The sequence below is a fragment of the Balaenoptera ricei genome, chromosome 3 (assembly GCF_028023285.1).
Source record: "Balaenoptera ricei isolate mBalRic1 chromosome 3, mBalRic1.hap2, whole genome shotgun sequence".
NCBI classification, from domain to species: Eukaryota; Metazoa; Chordata; class Mammalia; order Artiodactyla; family Balaenopteridae; genus Balaenoptera; species Balaenoptera ricei.
Window position 1 is genome coordinate 163,615,143 of NC_082641.1, and position 18,100 is coordinate 163,633,242.

The window sequence follows — 18,100 nt, forward strand, 5'->3', positions numbered from 1 at the left end:
TTTAAATGGAATAACATCCAGACTCAGGAGGCACAGCGCTCCCATGTGGCCCTGCTCCTTGCTCCATCAGCCTTGGCTAAGCACTGGGTCCCACTTGTCTCTCTCAGTTCCCCAAGGGGCCAGCTCTCTTCTGCCCCAGGACATTTACACCCCCCTTTGTGACTGCCTTCGTGACCGTGAAACTGAAGACATCTCCTCACCCTTCTCCCGCACTTGTTTCCATCACAGCTGGCTGCTATTTCCTTCCAAGCACATATCAGTCTTTACTCCTGAAATCCACTTATTTGTGTTTTGTTTATTGTCTGTCAGCCCCACCAGCAAGGCAGTTCCCTGAGAGCTGGGGCCCTTTGTGCCTGGCTTCCTGCTGTTTCCCCGAGGCCTAGAACAGGGCCTGGAAGGCACAAGCACTTCTTAAATTCACACTGAATGGACGAGAGGGGAGAAGGGCAGGAGTGCTGAGCCCTTGGTTTCTGGGAAATCGGTTCCATGACTCCCCAGGATACCCAAATCCAAGGATGCGCAAATCCCTTGTATAAAATGGTTATATTTGCATATAACCTATACAATACCCTGTATATTTTAAATCATTTCTAGATTACTTATAATACCTCACACAATGTAAATACTATGTAAATAGTTGCTGGTGCGCAGCAAGTTCAAGTTTTGCTTTTTGGAACCTTCTGGAAATTAAAACAAAATTCTTATAGTGGTTGTTTGAATCCATGGATGTGGGACCTGCAAGTACAGAGGGCCGACTGTACAGGGTTTGTGCTGTGGCTGCCGGAAGCCTCTGGAAATGGACTTGTTGGCCAGCCAAGAGTGATGCATGGGATGGAGGGCTTGGCTCAGGTTGTCCAGGGGTTCCCTGCTTAGAAAGTAAGGCTGGCTTCAGGGCCTCCAGGAGGCCACGTGGTGGTCTGGCCATGGCCCGCTCCATCCTGCACATAGCTTTCAAGCATGTGTTCCAGGCACTGGCTGGATCTGCCGCCTCTGCTCTCAGGAATGTGCGAGCAATTAAATAAGAGCCAGATGACTTGGAAAATAAATAAAATGGGTCTGAGGGAGTAGGGGGTTCGATGATTCTGGATCTTCTTTAGCTGAACTGATGTGGCCCGACAGGGACAGCATTTCCCAAACTGGGAGCCAATCCTCTCACACCTCAAGGTTCGGAGGGTGCATGAGCTGCTAGTTGACAGGTAAGCAGAAGTGGGTGGAGGGTCTGGGGCCTACAATGCCTACCTAGAGCTCTTAGTCCTTCTGGGGATGATCATTTCCTGAGTGTTTCCCAAAGGCTATATTCCTGGCAAAGCAAACTGGGAAGAATTCCCACAGCCTGGCTAGTGTGCGGCCCGCACTCTTGCAGCTGGGGGCTGGCCTTAGTGCCTGAGGCTGCTGGGGTCATTGTCCCTGCTCACAGCCCACACCTGCCCCTCTGGGCTCTGCCTGGACTCCTGACTCCACTCTGCCTGCTCCCTGCTCTTCCCAACAGGCCCTGGCTCAGATCCAGCCCTCTGCCTCTTCCCACTCAGCCAGCTTGGGTTACTGGCTCTTGACCCTTGGAAACCCACTCACCCATGAGGAAATGACCTTCAGCCATGCTTCTCTGGGGTTTCCCCAGCGGAGCAGAGTAGGCCAAGGCTTTTCAACTGAGTTTGCAGGTAGATGAAATGAGGCTTGGAGGTTGGCAAATCCAGAGCCAATACTGAGTCAGCGAGCCAGGCACTTAGGTCAGGCCTCAGGCCCTGGATTTAATCAGGCCGATACTCCCAGGGAGTGTTGAGGCCTTAGAACCTGGCTCTCCAGCTGATGAGCTCTAGACCTTGAGCAAGTGCCTGTTCTCTCTGACGCAAAGTCTGCTTCTGGGAAACGTGGGGAGTAACAATCCCTGCCTCTCTGGACTGCTACGAAGATTGAGTAAGATATTGTGTATATGTAAAGTGCCTGGGACAACGGTGGCACACAGGAGGCACCAAAACCCAATGCTGGCTGCAATTACAGCACAGCATTCTTTCTATTTCTCTGTTTCTAATGCACACACGCATTCTGTGCAGACACACACACACACATGCAGAAAGAAGAGAAACACAGATGGTGGCTTTCCATTGTTTGGCTTCATGTTGCCGAACAAACCCTGACTACACAACAGGTTTGAAGAGTCTCCTTTTGAAACGGCACCTCAGATGGGCCTCCAGCATTTTGGCTGTGATGACTCTCAGGTACAAGGCTGTATCCCTCGAATTCAGGGTCAAGTTGACCAGCCTTGGCATGGAAGTTTGCTCTCGCAATCACCCGACTCAGACACTGCAGGGTAGACAGTGGTGCTGATTAGAAGCCTAAGTGAAAAGTAAACTCATTGGATTAAAAAAAAACCCAAAAAACTAGTTCTATTGAGATGTAATTCACACACCATGAAATTCACTCTTTTAAAAGTATAAACTTCAATGATTTTTGGTATATCCACAGAATTGTGCAACCATCACCATTATGTAATTTTGTTTATCCTTCATTTTTGAAAGAGAGTTTTACTGGACATAAGATTCTAGGTTCTTTTAGTCCTTTGACTAGGTCAGGTCATCCCACTGCCTTCTGGCCTCCATTATTTCCAGTGGGAAGTCAGCTGTTAATCTTATTGGGGTTCCCTTGTATGGATGAGTGATTTCTCTCTTGCTGCTTTCAAGATTTCCTCTTTGTCTTTGACTTTCAGCATTTTACTGTAATGTGTCTGGGTCTGTATCTCTTCATTTATCTTACTTATAGATCACTGAGCTTCTTGGGTATGTAGCTTAATGTTTTCAGCAAATTTGGAAAGCTTTCATCCATTATTTCTTCAAAACTTTTTAATGCTCCCTTCTCTTTTCCTGTCCTTCTAGGACTCCCATTGTACGTATGTTAGTGTGCTTGAAGGTGTCCTACATTTCTCTGTGGCTCGGTTTGTTTTTCTTCATTCCATTTTTTCTGTGTTCTTTAGATTGCATACTCTCTATCCATCTATCTTCAAGTTCACTGCTGGTTCAACTCTATTGCTGAAACTCTCTAAGGAATTTTTATTTTGGTAAAGTCCAATTTATTTTTTTGTCACTGTGATTTAGGTGTCACATCTGAAAAGCCATTGCTTAACCCAAGGTCATGAAGATGTGATGTTTTCTTATAAGGACTTACAATTTTACCTCTTACATTTAAGTCTATGATACATTTTGAGCTATTTTTTGTGTATCGTAGGAGGAAGGAGTCCAACTTCATTCTTTTGCACTTAGTAGCCCTACCACTATTGAATTGTCTTGGCATTCTTGTAAAAGAAATTTGATGGTAAAAGTAAGGATTTATTTGTGGAATCTCTATTCTATTCTGTTGATCTATTTGTCTATCTTTATTCCAGTACCATACTATCTTGATTACTGAAGCTTTGTGTAAGTTTTAAAATTGGGAAGCGTGAGGCCTTTACCTTGGTTCTACTTTTTCAAGGTGTTTAGGCTATTCTGGATTCTTTGCATTTCCATATAAATTTGAGAACCAATTTGCAATTTCTAAAAAAAAAAAAAATCCAAGTGGGATTTTAATACAGATTGCATTGAAACTATAAATTAATTGGTGGAATATTGCCATATTAACATTGTATTGTCTTCCAATCCATGAATATGGATGTCTTACCATTCATTTAGGTCTTCTTTAATTTCTTTCAACAATATTTTATAGTTTTCACTATACAAGTCTTACACTTATTTTGTTAAATTTATCCCTATTTTATTATTTTCCAAGCTTTTATAAGTGAAACTGCTTTCTTAATTTCATTAAAAATTCTTCATTGCTAGTGTATAGAAATATGATTGATTTTTGTATATTGATTTTGTATCATGCAATCTTGCTAAACATCTTCATGAGCTCCAATAAATTTTTTGTGGATTCTTTATGTAAGTAAATAAATAAATAGCATAATCCAAAAGACATTCAACATCATTAATTATTAGGGAAATGCAAATCAAAACCACAATGAGATATCACCTCACATCTATCAGAATGGCTACTATTAAAAAACAGAAAAAAAAAAGACAAGTGTTACTAAGGAAGTAAAGAAATTGGAAACTTTGTGCACTGTTTGTGGGTTTATTTCTGGGCTCTTGATTCTGTTCCATTGGTCTATGTGTCTGTTTATTACTATAGCCTTCTTATACAGCTAGAAATTAGGAAGTATGATGCCTTCTGCTTTGTTCTTCTTTCTCAGGATTGCTTTGGCTATTTGGGGTTTTAAAAATCCATTTACATTTAATGTAATTGCTCAGAAGGTAGGATTTATGTGTGCCAATTTGGAATTTAATTTCTTTTTTATTCCTCTATTACTCCATTACTCCTTCTTTTCTGTTAACTAGATCTTTTCTAGTGTAACATTAAAAATTTTTTTTATTGGAGTATAGTTGATTTACACTGTTGTGTTTGTTAGTTTTAGGTGTACAGCAAAGTGAATCTGTTATACAAATACATATATCCACTCTTTTTTAGATTGTTTTCCTGTATAGGCCATTACAGGGTACTGAGTAGAGTTCCCTGTGCTATACAGTAGGTCTTTATCAGTTATCTATTTTATGTATAGTAGTGTGTATATGTCAATCCCAATCTTCCAATTTATCCCTCCCCCTGTAGTGTACCATTTTAATTCCTTATTTCTCTTATATTTTTTGGAGTTATTTTCTTAGTGGTTGCCCTGGGGTTTATAATTAGCATCTTAATTTAAAATAACCTGGTTTGGATTAATAGCAATTTACTTTCAGTTGTATACAAATACTTAGTTCCAATATAGCTCTGTTGTTATCTCTTCTTAGTACTATTATTTTCATAAATTACTGTTTTATACATTATAAGCCCATCAACACAGTTTTATCAATATTGCTCTATGCAATTGACTTTTAACTCAGAAGAGAGAAGAGTTACAAATAAATATACATTTTGGCCCTGAACCAAGATGGTGGAGAAGGACGTGTTCTCACTCCCTCTTGCGAGAACACCAGAATAACAACTAGCTGCTGGACAATCATTGACAGGAAGACACTGGAACTCACCAAAAAAGATACCCCACATCCAAAGACAAAGGAGAAGCCAAAATGAGATGGTAGGAAGGGCACAATCACAGTAAAACCAAATCCCATAAATGCTGGGTGGGTGACTCACAGACTGGAGAACACTGATACCACAGAAGTCCACCCACTGGAGTGAAGGTTCTGAGCCCCATGTCAGGCTTCCGAACCTGGGGATCCAGCAACGGGAGGAGAAATGCCTAGAGAGTCAGACTTTGAAGGCTAGCAGGATTTGATTGCAGGACTTTGACAGGACTGGGGGAAACAGAGACTCCACTCTTGGAGGGCACACACAAAGTAGTGTGTGCATCGGTACCCAGGGGAAGGAGCAGTGACCCCAGGGGAGACTGAACCAGACCAACCTGCTATTGTTGGAGGGTCTCCTGCAGAGGCAGGGGGTGGCTGTGGCTCACTGTGAGGACAAGGACACTGGCAGCAGAGGTTCTGGGAAGTGCTCCTAGGCGTGAGCCCTCCCAGAGTCTGCCATTAGCCCCACCAAAGAGCCCAGGTAGGCTCCAGTGTTGGGTTGCCTCAGGCCAAACAACCAACAGGGAGGGAACACAGACTCACCCATCAGCAGTCAAGTGGATTAAAGTTTTACTGAGCTCTGTCCACCAGAGCAACAGCCAGCTCTATCCACCACCAGTCCCTCCCATCACGAAACTTGCACAAGCCTCTTAGATAGCCTCATCCACCAGAGGGCAGACAGCAGAAGCAAGAACTACAATCCTGCAGCCTGTGGAACAAAAACCACATTCACAGAAAGATAGACAAGATGAAAGGCAGAGGGCTATGTACCAGATGAAGGAACAAGATAAAACCCCAGAAAAAAAATTAATGAAGTGGAGATAGGGAACCTTCCAGAAAAAGAATTCAGAATAATGAAGTGAAGATGATCTAGGAGCTCAGAAAAAGAATGGAGGCAAAGATCAGAAAGATGCAAGAAATGTTTAACAAAGGCCTAGAAGAATTAAAGAATAAACAAACAGCGATGAACAATACAATAACTGAAATGAAAAATGTACTAGAAGGAACCAATAGCAGAATAACTGAGGCAGAAGAACGGATAAGTGACCTGGAAGACAGAATGGTGTAATTCACTGCTGTGGAACAGAATAAAGGAAAAAGAATGAAAAGAAATGAAGATAGCCTAAGAGACCTCTGGGACAACATTAAACGCAACAACATTCGCATTACAGGGGTCCCAGATGGAGAAGAGAGAGAGAAAGGACCAGAGAAAATATTTGAAGAGATTATAGTTGAAACCTTCCCTAACATGGGAAGGGAAATAGCCACACAAGTCCAGGAAGCACAGAGAGTCCCATACAGGATAAACCCAAGGAGAAACACGCTGAGACACATAGTAATCAAATTGGCAAAAATTTAAGACAAAGAAAAATTATTGAAGGCAGCAAGGGAAAAATGACAAATAACATACAAGGGAACTCCCATAAGGTTAACAGGTGATTTTTCAGCAGAAACTCTACAAGCCACTAGGGAGTGGCATGATATACTTAAAGTGATGAAAGGGAAGAAACTACAAACAAGATTACTCTACCCGGCAAGGATCTCATTCAGATTTGATGGAGAAATCAAAAGTTTTACAGACAAACAAAAGCTAAGAAAATTCAGCACCACCAAACCAGCTCTACAACAAACGCTAAAGGAACTTCTCTAGGTGGGAAACACAAGAGAAGAAAAGGACCTACAAAAACACACCGAAAACAATTAAGGAAATGGTCATAGGGACATACATATCGATAATTACCTTAAACGTGAATGGATTAAATGCTCCAACCAAAAGACTCAGGCTTGCTGAATGGATACAAAAACAAGACCCACCTACAAGAGACCCACTTCAGACCTAGGGACACATACAGACTGAAAGTGAGGGGATGGAAAAAGGTATTCCACGCAAATGGAAATCAAAAGAAAGCTCGAGTAGCAATACTCGTATCAGATAAAATAGACTTTAAAATGAAGAATGTCACAAGAGACAAGAAAGGACACTACATAATGATCAAAGGATCAACCCAAGAAGAAGATATAACAATTATAAACATATATGCACCCAACATAGGAGCACCTCAATACATAAGGCAACTGCTAACAGCTATAAAAGAGGAAATCAACAGTAACACAATAATAGTGGGGGACTTTAACACCTCACTTACACCAATGGACAGATCATCCAGAGTGAGAATAAATAAGGAAACAGAAACTTTAAATGACACAATAGACCAGATAGATTTAATTGATATTTATAGGACATGCCATCCAAAAACAGCAGATTACACTTTCTTCTCAAGTGTGCATGAAACATTCTCCAGGATAGATCACATCTTGGGTCACAAATCAAGCCTCAGTAAATTTAAGAAAATTGAAATCATATCAAACATCTTTTCTGACCACAACGTTATGAGATTAGAAATGAATTACAGGGAAAAAACGTAAAAAACACAAACACATGGAGGCTAAACAATACGTTACTAAATAACCAAGAGATCACTGAAGAAATCAAAGAGCAAATCCAAAAATACCTAGAGACAAATGACAATGAAAACACGACGATCCAAAAGCTATGGGATGCAGCAAAAACAGCTCTAAGAGGGAAGTTTATAGCTATACAAGCCTACCTCAAGAAACAAGAAAAATCTCAAATAAACAATCTAACCTTACACCTAAAGGAACTAGAGAAAGAAGAACAAACAAAACCCAAAGTTAGCAGAAGGAAAGAAATCATAAAGATCAGAGCAGAAATAAATGAAATAGAAACAAAGAAAATAGCAAAGATCAATAAAACTAAAATCTGATTCTTTGTGAAGATAAACAAAATTGATAAACCATTAGCCAGACTCATCAAGAAAAAGAGGGAGAGGACTCAAATCAATAAAATTAGAAATGAAAAAGGAGAAGTTACAAAGACACCACAGAAATACAAAGCATCCTAAGAGACTACTACAAGCAACTCTATGCCAATAAAATGGACAACCTGGAAGAAATGGACACATTCTTAGAAAGGTATATCCTTCCAAGACTGAACCAGGAAGAAATTGAAAATATGAACAGACCAATTACAAGTAATGAAATTGAAACTGTGATTAGAAATCTTCCAACAAACAGAAGTCCAGGACCAGATGGCTTCACAGGTGAATTCTATCAAACATTTAGAGAAGAGCTAACACCCATCCTTCTCAAACTCTTCCAAAAAATTGCAGAGGAAGGAACACTCCGAAACTCATTCTATGAGGCCACTATCACCCTGATACCAAAACCACACAAAGATACTACAAAAAACGAAAATTACAGACCAATATCACTGAGGAATATAGATGCAAAAATCGTCAACAAAATACTAGCAAACAGAATCCAACAACACATTAAAAGGATCATACACCATGATCAAGTGGGATTTATCCCAGGGATGTAAGGATTCTTCAGTATACGCAAATCAATCAATGTGATACACCATATTAACAAATTGAAGAATAAAAACCATATGATCATCTCAATAGATGCAGAAAAAGCTTTTGACAAAATTCAACACCCATTTCTGATAAAAACTCTCCAGAAAGTGGGCATAGAGGGAACCTACCTCAACATAACAAAGGCCATATATGACAAACCCACAGTAAACATCATTCTCAATGGTGAAAAACTGAAAGCACTTCCTCTAAGATCAGGAACAAGACAAGGATGTCCACTCTCACCACTATTATTCAACACAGTTTTGGAAGTCCTAGCCACAGCAATCAGAAAAGAAAAAGAAATAAAAGGAATCCAAATTGGAAAACAAGAAGTAAAACTGTCACTGTTTGCAGATAACATGATACTATACATAGAGAATCCTAAAGATGCTACCAGAAAACTACTAGAGCTAATCAATAAATTTGGTAAATTTGCAGGATACAAAATTAATGCATAGAAATCTCTTGCATTCCTATACACTAATGATGAAAAATCTGAAAGAGAAATTAAGGAAACACTCCCATTTACCATTGCAAGAAAAAGCATAAAATGCCTAGGAGTAAACCTACCTAGGGAGACAAAAGACCTGTATGCAGAAAACTATGACATTGATGAAAGAAATTAAAGATGATACCAACAGATGGAGAGATATGCCATGTTCTTGGATTGGAAGAATCAATATTGTGAAAATGACTGTACTACCCAAAGCAATCTACAGATTCAATGCAATCCTTATCAAATTACCAATGGCATTTTATACAGAACTAGAACAAAAAATCTTAAAATTTGTATGGAGACACAAAAGACCCAGAATAGCTCAAGCAGTCTTGAGGGAAAAAAACAGAGCTAGAGGAATCAGACTCCCTGACTTCAGACTATACTACAAAGCTACAGTAATCAAGACAGTATGGTACTGGCACAAAAACAGAAACGTAGATCAATGCAACAAGATAGAAAGCCCAGAGATAAACCCATGAACCTATGGTCAACTAATCTATGACAAAGGAGGCAAGGATATACAATGGAGAAAAGACAGTCTCTTCAATAAGTGGTGCTGGGAAAACTGGACAGCTACATGTAAAAGAATGAAATTAGAACACTCCCTAACACCATACACAAAAATAAACTCAAAATGGATTAGAGACCTAAATGTAAGACTGGACACTATAAAAGTCTTAGAGGAAAACATAGGAAGAACACTCTTTCACATAAATCAAAGCAAGATCTTTTTTGATCCACCTCCTACAGTAATGGAAATAAAAACAAAAATAAACAAATGGGACCTAATGAAACTTCAAAGCTTTTGCACAGCAAAGGAAACCATAAACAAGACGAAAAGACAACCCTCAGAATGGGAGAAAATATTTGCAAATGAATCAACAGACAAAGGATCAATCTCCAAAATATATAAACGGCTCATGCAGCTCAATATTAAAAAACAAACAACCCAATCGAAAAATGGGCAGAAAACGTAAATAGTCATTTCTCCAAAGAAGACACACATATGGCCAAGAAGCATATGAAAAGCTGCTCAAGCCGCATAGCACAGGGAGATCAGCTCGGTGCTTTGTCACCACCTAGAGGGGTGGGATGGGGAGGGTGGGAGGGAGGGAGATACAAGTGGGAAGAGATATGGGAACATATTGTATATGTATAACTGATTCACTTTGTTATAAAGCAGAAGCTAACACACCATTGTAAGGCAATTATACTTCAATAAAGATGTTTAAAAAAAAAAAAAGAAAAGCTGCTCAACATCACTAATTATTAGAGAAATGCAAATCAAAACTACAATGAGGTTAGCACCTCACACCAGTTAGAATGGGCATCATCAGAAAGTCTACAAACAACAAATGCTGGAGAGATTGTGGAGAAAAGGGAACCCTCTTGCACTGTTGGTGGGAATGTAAATTGATACAGCCACTATGGAGAATAGTATGGAGGTTCCTTAAAAAACTAAAAATAGAATTACCATATGATCCAGCAATCCCACTACTGGGCATATACCCAGAGAAAACCATAATTCAAAAAGAAACATGCACCCCAATGTTCATTGCAGCACTATTTACAACAGCCAGGTCATGGAAGCAACCTAAATGCCCATCGACAGACAAATGGATAAAGAAGTTGTGGTACATATATACAATGGAATATTACTCAGCCATAAAAAGGAACAAAATTGGGTCATTTGTTGAGACGTGGATGGATCTAGAGATTGTCATATAGAGTGAAGTAAGTCAGAAAGAGAAAAACAAATATCGTATATTAACGCATGTATGTGGAACCTAGAAAAATGGTACAGATGAACCAGTTTGCAGGGCAGAAATTGAGACACAGATCTGTCTTAGAGAACAAACGTATGGACACCAACGGGGGGAAGCAGCGGGGGGTTGGGGATGGTGGTGTGATGAATTGGGCGATTGGGATTGACATGTATACACTGATGTGTGTAAAATTGATGACTAATAAGAACCTGCTGTATAAAAAAATAAATTAAATTAAATTAAAAAAAAATATACACTTTGGGACTTCCCTGTCTGTCCAGTGGTTAAGACTCCGTGCTTCCACTGCAGGGGGTGTGGGTTCGATCCCTGGTTGGGGACCTAAGCAAGGGTGCAGCCAAAAATTAAAAAAAGACATTTATACTGTCTTTCATATTTACCTGTGTAGTTACCTCACTGAAGCTCTTTATTTCTGTGTGTGGATTTAAATTACTGTGTAGTGCCCTTTAATTTCAGGCTGAAGGAGTCACTTCAGTATTTCTTGCAGAGCAGGATGCTAGCGATGAATTCTTTTCATTTTTGTTTACTTGGGCATGTCTTAATTTCTTCTTCACTTTTCAAGTATAGTTCTTCTGGCTATAGATTTCTTTATTGACAGTTTTTCTTTTTTTCATCACTTTGAATATGTCATACCAACTGCCTTTTGGCTTTCATGGTGTGTGATGAGAAATCAGCTATTAATCTTATTGAGGATTCTTTTTCTGTGATGAGTCACTGTTCTTTTGCTGCTTTTAAGACTCTTTCTTCCGTGCGTGTCGAGAAGTGGGAGGATCCAGCTCTCAGCCATGGAAGGTGCCAAGGTCGGTGGTGAAGGGACCACCATGGTGTTTTTAAAAAAAAGATTCTTTCTTCATTTTTTTCCTTTTGGTAATGTGGCTATGATGTACTTAGATTTGGATCTCTTTGAGTTTGTTCTACTTGGAGTTTGTTGAGCTTCTTGGATGTGCAGATTAATGTTTTCTTCATATTTGGGAAGATTTTGGCCATTAATTCTTCATATATTCCTTCTGCCTCTTTCTCTCTCTTATCCCCTACTGAGGCCCCCATTATATAAATGTTGGCACACTTGATAGTGTCCCACAGATCTCTGTGATTCTGTTCATTTTTCTTCATTCTTTTTTTCTTTCTCTTCCTTAGACAGGATCATCTCAATTGGCCTGTCTTCAAGTTTGCTGATTCTTTCTTCTGCCAGTCCAAATCTACTGTTGAGCCCCTTTAGTGAATTTTTCATTTCAGTTATTGTATTTTACAGCTCCAGAATTTCTATTTGGTTTCTTTAAAAAATACTTTCAATCGTTTTATTGATAATCTCCAGTTGGTGGCACATAATTCTTATGGTTTCCTTTAATTCTTTTTTTTAAAAATATTTTGGCTTGTTAGATTTTTTTAAAATTAATTTAATTAATTTATTTATTTGGCTGTGTTGGGTCTTCGTTTCTGTGCGAGGGCTTCTCTAGTTGTGGCAAGCGGGGGCCACTCTCCATCGCAGTGCGCAGGCCTCTCACTGTCACGGCCTCTCTTGTTGCGGAGCACAGGCTCCAGATGCGCAGGCTCAGTAATGGTGGCTCACGGGCCTAGCTGCTCCGCGGCATGTGGGATCTTCCCAGACCAGGGCTCGAACCCGTGTCCCCTGCATTGGCAGGTGGATTCTCAACCACTGCGTCACCAGGGAAGCCCCCCTTTAATTCTTTAGACATGGTTTCCTTTAGTTCTTTGAACATATGTATAATAGCCAATATAAAAATCTTTTGCCTAGTAAGTTCATCTGGGCTTCCTCACTGACAGTTTTTATTGACTGCTTTTTTTCCTCTTTTTTTTTCACTGCCATACTTTCTTGTATCTTTGTGTGTCTTTGTTAAAAATTGGGCATCAAATAATCTAATATGGCTACTCTGGAAACTAGATATCCCTCCCCCTTTCCAGGGTTTGTTGTTGTTGTTGTTTGTTCAGGGGCTTTTTTGAGCTAATTCTCTGAAATATGTACTCTTTGTCATGTGCAGCTACTGAATTCTCTGCTTGCTTTGCTTAATTGTCAGCTTAAGACAGAGGTTTTCTTTAATGCCTTGATCTGGTAAGTCCCCCATTCTGTTCTGAGGGGCTCTTTGTGTGTGTTGAGCATAACTTCAACACTCTATCAGGTTACAACTCTGCTTTTGCTTTACTTCTTGCTTGAGTGGAGACTCAAGGTCAGCCAGAGGTGAGAGACTGGGGCTCTCTTAGGTCTTTCCTTGCACAGGCACGTGTCTTCTAGATCCCCAGGTATGTGGGAGCATTTCAAAGCCCTTTTGGACAGCTCATCCCCTAGAGTTTCATTTAAGTTTTTGTGTCAGCTTCTTGTTTGCTCCAACTTGTATTGCCACCTCAGGCAGCTGCAAAGTTAAACAACTGCTGCTGAGTGTTTTGGCAAGCATTCTGGGGATAGGGCTTTTCCCAGTGAGTGAGCTCTGCATCAGGTCAAAAAAGATGAGTTTTGTGTATGCGCTTTTCCAGGGAGCTAACAGACAGTGACAAGTTCAGAGAATGAGCATTTGGGGAGCTTCAAAGTTGTTCTGCCACCTCCAATGGCTGCTAGTTTTCACAGGTACTATGATTGTGAGGCTGTGATGGTTTTTAAGGCTACCATGGGGCTGGGGAGATGGGCAAATTAAAACGCTACAAACCTCTCTGTTCTCAGCAAGTTTCAGACCTTTTTCTTAAGTTAACATTTCTTAGGTTGTTACCAGACGTTAATTTCCAGGATTCTGAAAATGTCAATTTCTCCTAGTGTTCTTGCTGCTTTTATGGAGGAGCAGATTTTCAGAAGTCCTATCTCTACCATCCCAGTAGTGCTTCTTCCACTGTATTTTTAGAAAGGGTTTCTTGGGGCCAGGGTGGATAAAAAACCCTGACACGAAAACTGCTGACCTAAGGCTGGCGGCTGCAGAGATTTGGTGAGTACCTCCTTTTGTCTCTGTAGGTTTAGCACAAGCATCAGCCAAGCAGGATTTGATTGTTTTCATCCTTGTCTCTTCCTGCCTCCTAAAAAGTCCCTCTTTCTCTCTCCCTCCTCCCTTCCCTCCCTCTTTCCCGTCAACAAGCATTTGTTGACCATATCTTTAGTGCCTGGGGGTCAAGCTCCTGCTCTGAGGAGCCTGTGCTTTGGTGGAGAAGGACATGTTTGCAGAGCAGACCACCAGCACTGCAGGAAGTGCTGCGACTGAGGGAGGGATCTCGGGGGCTGGGGGAGCCAGGGTAGAGTGATGGATGCTCTTGGGGAAAGGGAAGTCTGGAAGGAGAAAAAATACTGTCTAAGTTCCCTAGAAAGAGAATACCAAGGGTAGTGCGCGGTTTCCCCAGCTGGGAAATAGGCCAGTGGGGAGATGAAAAATCCACTCCATTACAGTAGAGACACAAAAACAGTGTAGGATCTGTGAGGCATATTCCAGACAAAGGCTCCCACTGGGAGCTGGAGAGAACCCATCCCACAGGCGGGCAGGGTCGGCTCTGTCTGCAGGTCTGCAGCAGCAGCAAGAAGCCATCTCAGCCAGATATTGTCCCACCAGGCAAAAAGAGCCTTTCTCCCTGGGGTGAAGAAAAAGCCTGGTTTGTACAAGGGAAGGGCCCAAAGCCAAGAAGTGCATGTGTGTGAAACTATCTAGAAATAAACACGAGGCCCAGCCAAAGCTAATCAGAGAGGGACATCTGCTCTGTGCTACTCACACCATTCTGTGACAGGCAGAGAATCAGGACATTGCGTGGGAAAGGGCAGTGAAGGGGAGGAGGTGCTGCCCACCCCTTGCCCAGCAGCTGACCTTAGATGAGACACTTCTCCCCTTGGAGCCTCAGTTTCCTTATCTGCAAAATGGGGATATAACATATTTTTATCTTTTGCAGAGCTCTGTGAGGATCACATGAGATGAAGGACTTGAAAGGACGCAGAGCAGTGTCAGGGGCCCAGTTAAGTCCTTGTCTTTCTTTGACTTTTAGATTGGTTGTAAATTGGAGTCATAATTCTAATGGGTTTTTGAGTAAGTTGAGTAATATTATACTTTGTCCTAAAAAAAGTCACTATGTATTCCTCATCTTCTTCCAAAAAGGACTTCAGGAGCTTACAATAAAAGGCAATAAAACCTTTTACGAGGGCAGAAATAAGAACTGAGTGATGAAGTGTGTATTTGGCCGATGGTGCAGGGAGGTGATTACACACAAAATCCATTGCAATCAAACACAAAACAGTCCTCAGTTTCTGGAAGTCAAAGCAAACAGAGTTCCAGGAAAGGTGTTTCCTTCCAGTGAACTCTGGGGAGTTTATCTGGAGGGCTTCTATGTAGGGACCTAAATAGCGCAAGCATGCAGCAAAACGAGAGGACAAGAGGCCCATGCCCAGGGTCAGGAAGAAGAGTCTGAGGTTCAGAGAGAACCTGCCCCGTTTCTCCCAGGCTCAATCTGCCTTTACCACCATGCTCTCCTTATGAATTTGCTTAGGGGCTCAGCACGTGTGCATTCATTCATTCATTCATTCATTCATTCACTGTTCTGTGTATTTCCATTCCCTGGAGCCTCCTCTGCACCAGGCTCTTGGCTGGGTTGGTGACAGCCCCAGCCAGAGGGATTAGATAAGCCTTTTTGGAGGAGATACTTGAGCTAGACGGAAAGGACAAAGAATAGTGAACTTGGGGTAAGAGTCCAGGTAGAGGAGGAGACATTCTGGGGGTGGGGAGGACATAAGAGTACAGGCTCAGAGTGGGAGGGCCCTGGACATGCACAATGAGGCTGGAGGTAGGGGACACGGGAGGAACAGTGGTGAGACCTGCAGGAGGCTGTGCTGATGAGGACAGTGCTGAGACACACTGAGGAGGAGACTGATGGGGATTTGGTGTGGGAGTGGGGAGGGAGGGATCAAGGATGATGCCCTGGTGTCTGCATAGGGAAGCAGGTGGCTGGAGGTCCCCTCCCTGCAATGGGGAGCTGGAGGAGAGCAGCTGGGGAAGTGCTGGGTTCAGTGGGGCCAGGTCCAACCTCTGGGTCCAGAGGAGATGACTTGGCTGGAGGCAGGAAGGGGGGGTGTTGTCATCAGCATTATGGGGGCGCCAGAGCCACAGGGGTGGGAGAGAGAGAAGAGGGCCAAGGGCAGATCCATTTAAGAGGCAAGTGGGGCCCTACAGGAAAGGCATATGAGAAGGGGTCAGAGATGTGGGAGGAAACGCAGGCAAGAGTCAGAGGGGCACTCAGGGGAATGGCCAATGTGAGGCCCAGGAAGAGAGACAGCAACGCATCTGTGTCTGCTGGTATGGCCATCAGGTGGTCAGTGGTAACTCTGGCCAAAAGGATGTGAGTGGCTTGACAGTGAGAAGAGACTGGAGGGGCTGGGAGGAGTGGAAGGCAAGGCGGAGGAGATGGGAGTGGGGTAGGGGTGTGTAGCCTCTGAGGGAAGCTTCACTGTGAGTTGGGGGAAGGGTACACGCAGAGAGAGTGCATTTTGGGTGAAATGAAGGTGGCAGGAGGGAGGCTGGCGGCGAGTACAGGTGAGTCTGCAGGTTGCATGGAAGGTATGGAAAGGATCTTCTCCTGGTGCCTCTGCCAAGGGAAGGACAGGCCATGTCAGGGGAGGGATGGGGATACACAGGAGAACCATCTTGTGTTGAGGGACCCACAGTAGCGAGTCCGGCAAAGACAAGAGGCCGTTTCAGAGAGGGAGACCAGGGATTAAAGTTTCTGAGGCTGTTAATGAGATTTGGGGGGTGGCCAAGGGCATAGAGGAGACCGTCACTGGAATTGTAACACTGGAATGGTGTCAAGAAGCCAAGAAAGGCAGCACTGGGCACTGCAGCTCTGGGGACAGTGGCTGGAATTGGAGGGGAGACAAAGACCTGGCCCAGGACCAAAAGTCCTGAGTTATGGGGTGGTGCGGGGATTGGCACCTCCAGCCAGGTCCCAGGTCAAGGGCAGGCTTCCAGGCCTAGGTTTAGTAACTAAGAAAACCTGGGACTCACCGGGATCGCCTCCTCTTCCAGGCTTGCCACGCCGTCCAGGGGGGCCTAGACAGGAAAACAAGGACGGACTCGTTAAGAAGGGGAGCCAGTGAGCTTGGGCACAGCCTGCCTGCTGCCAGCACCACTGCGTCACCACCCCCCAACACACAACCGTAACAGCAGCCTGGGGGCAGCGTGCTCACCACCTTGCTGGCTGGGGGAGGGGAGAGGAGTGGGGAGAAAGCTCCATCTCCTGCCCCTCCCTCCCCCCTGCTCCTCTGGATCCTCCCCTGTTGGCTGCATTCTCATCCCTCACTCATTCATTTAGTTATTCAATTATCTGTTCATTATTTCATTCCCAAGTCCTTTCCCATTCAAAAAGGTTTACTACCTAGAAACTCTTGAGGCAGAAGAGTTTGCCACTGAGAAACTTCAGACTTTCAAGAAAAATAAGGCTGAGGGTAGGAGTTATCTTACAAAAGCCCGGACAAATGCTTTTTTTTTTTTTTTTTAAGAGTGAAGAGAAGGAGAGAATCCCAGCAGGAAACACGTGGCTCCTCCAGCTGCGCGGTTTTAAGAGCCATCTTCTTCTTTTTTTTTTTTTTTTTTAAATTTTATTTATTTATTTATGGCTGTGTTGGGTCTTCGTTTCTATGCGAGGGCTTTCTGTAGTTGTGGCAAGCGGGGGCCACTCTTCATCGCGGTGCGCGGGCCTCTCACTATCGCGGCCTCTCTTGTTGCCGAGCACAGGCTCCAGACGTGCAGGCTCAGCAATTGTGGCTCACGGGCCCAGCTGCTCCACGGCATGTGGGATCCTCCCAGACCAGGGCTCGAACCCGTGTCCCCTGCATTAGCAGGCAGATTCTCAACCACTGCGCCACCAGGGAAGCCCCAAATGCTTTTTAATATTCACTAAAATAAAACAACAGAGACGCACCAATAAGGACACTATCATGGCATCTCAAATGTTTAAACTCGGTGGTAACAGGCTCTATCCTATCCATCTACTTCTTTCCTTTGCTCACTAGACCCTTTGGCACCTCCCTCCCCTTCCCCACAGCTCCAGGGAGCCGCTTATAAATTTCTTGTGATTTATTGCACATAATGTGCACTCCAATGCACATTCTTTCTGGTATCCAGTCTCATCCATACGTTTTTGCACTTTCTGAATCTGATGCAGATCATCCTGCCTCTGCTTTCTGCCCCTTGGCCCATGTCAGCCCCTGAGACCTGAGTGACTGTGATGTTGAAGAGGAAGAGGGCTCTGGGTCATGGAACCCAGAACCTGGAGGCAGCAGGGCCCAGAGCACAGCTCACCCGGCCTGGGAGTGGA

The 18,100-nt window shown here is 43.0% G+C and overlaps 1 protein-coding gene across 1 annotated transcript in view; it reads right to left on the reverse strand.

Moving 5' to 3' along the window:
- Positions 1-18,100, reverse strand: part of COL23A1 (collagen type XXIII alpha 1 chain) — a 367,457-nt gene that overhangs the window by 54,010 nt on the left and 295,347 nt on the right. Inside the window, exon 3 of the mRNA XM_059917860.1 lies at positions 16,789-16,833. Coding sequence (XP_059773843.1) covers positions 16,789-16,833 — 45 coding nt within the window. The remainder of the gene's footprint in view (positions 1-16,788; positions 16,834-18,100) is intronic.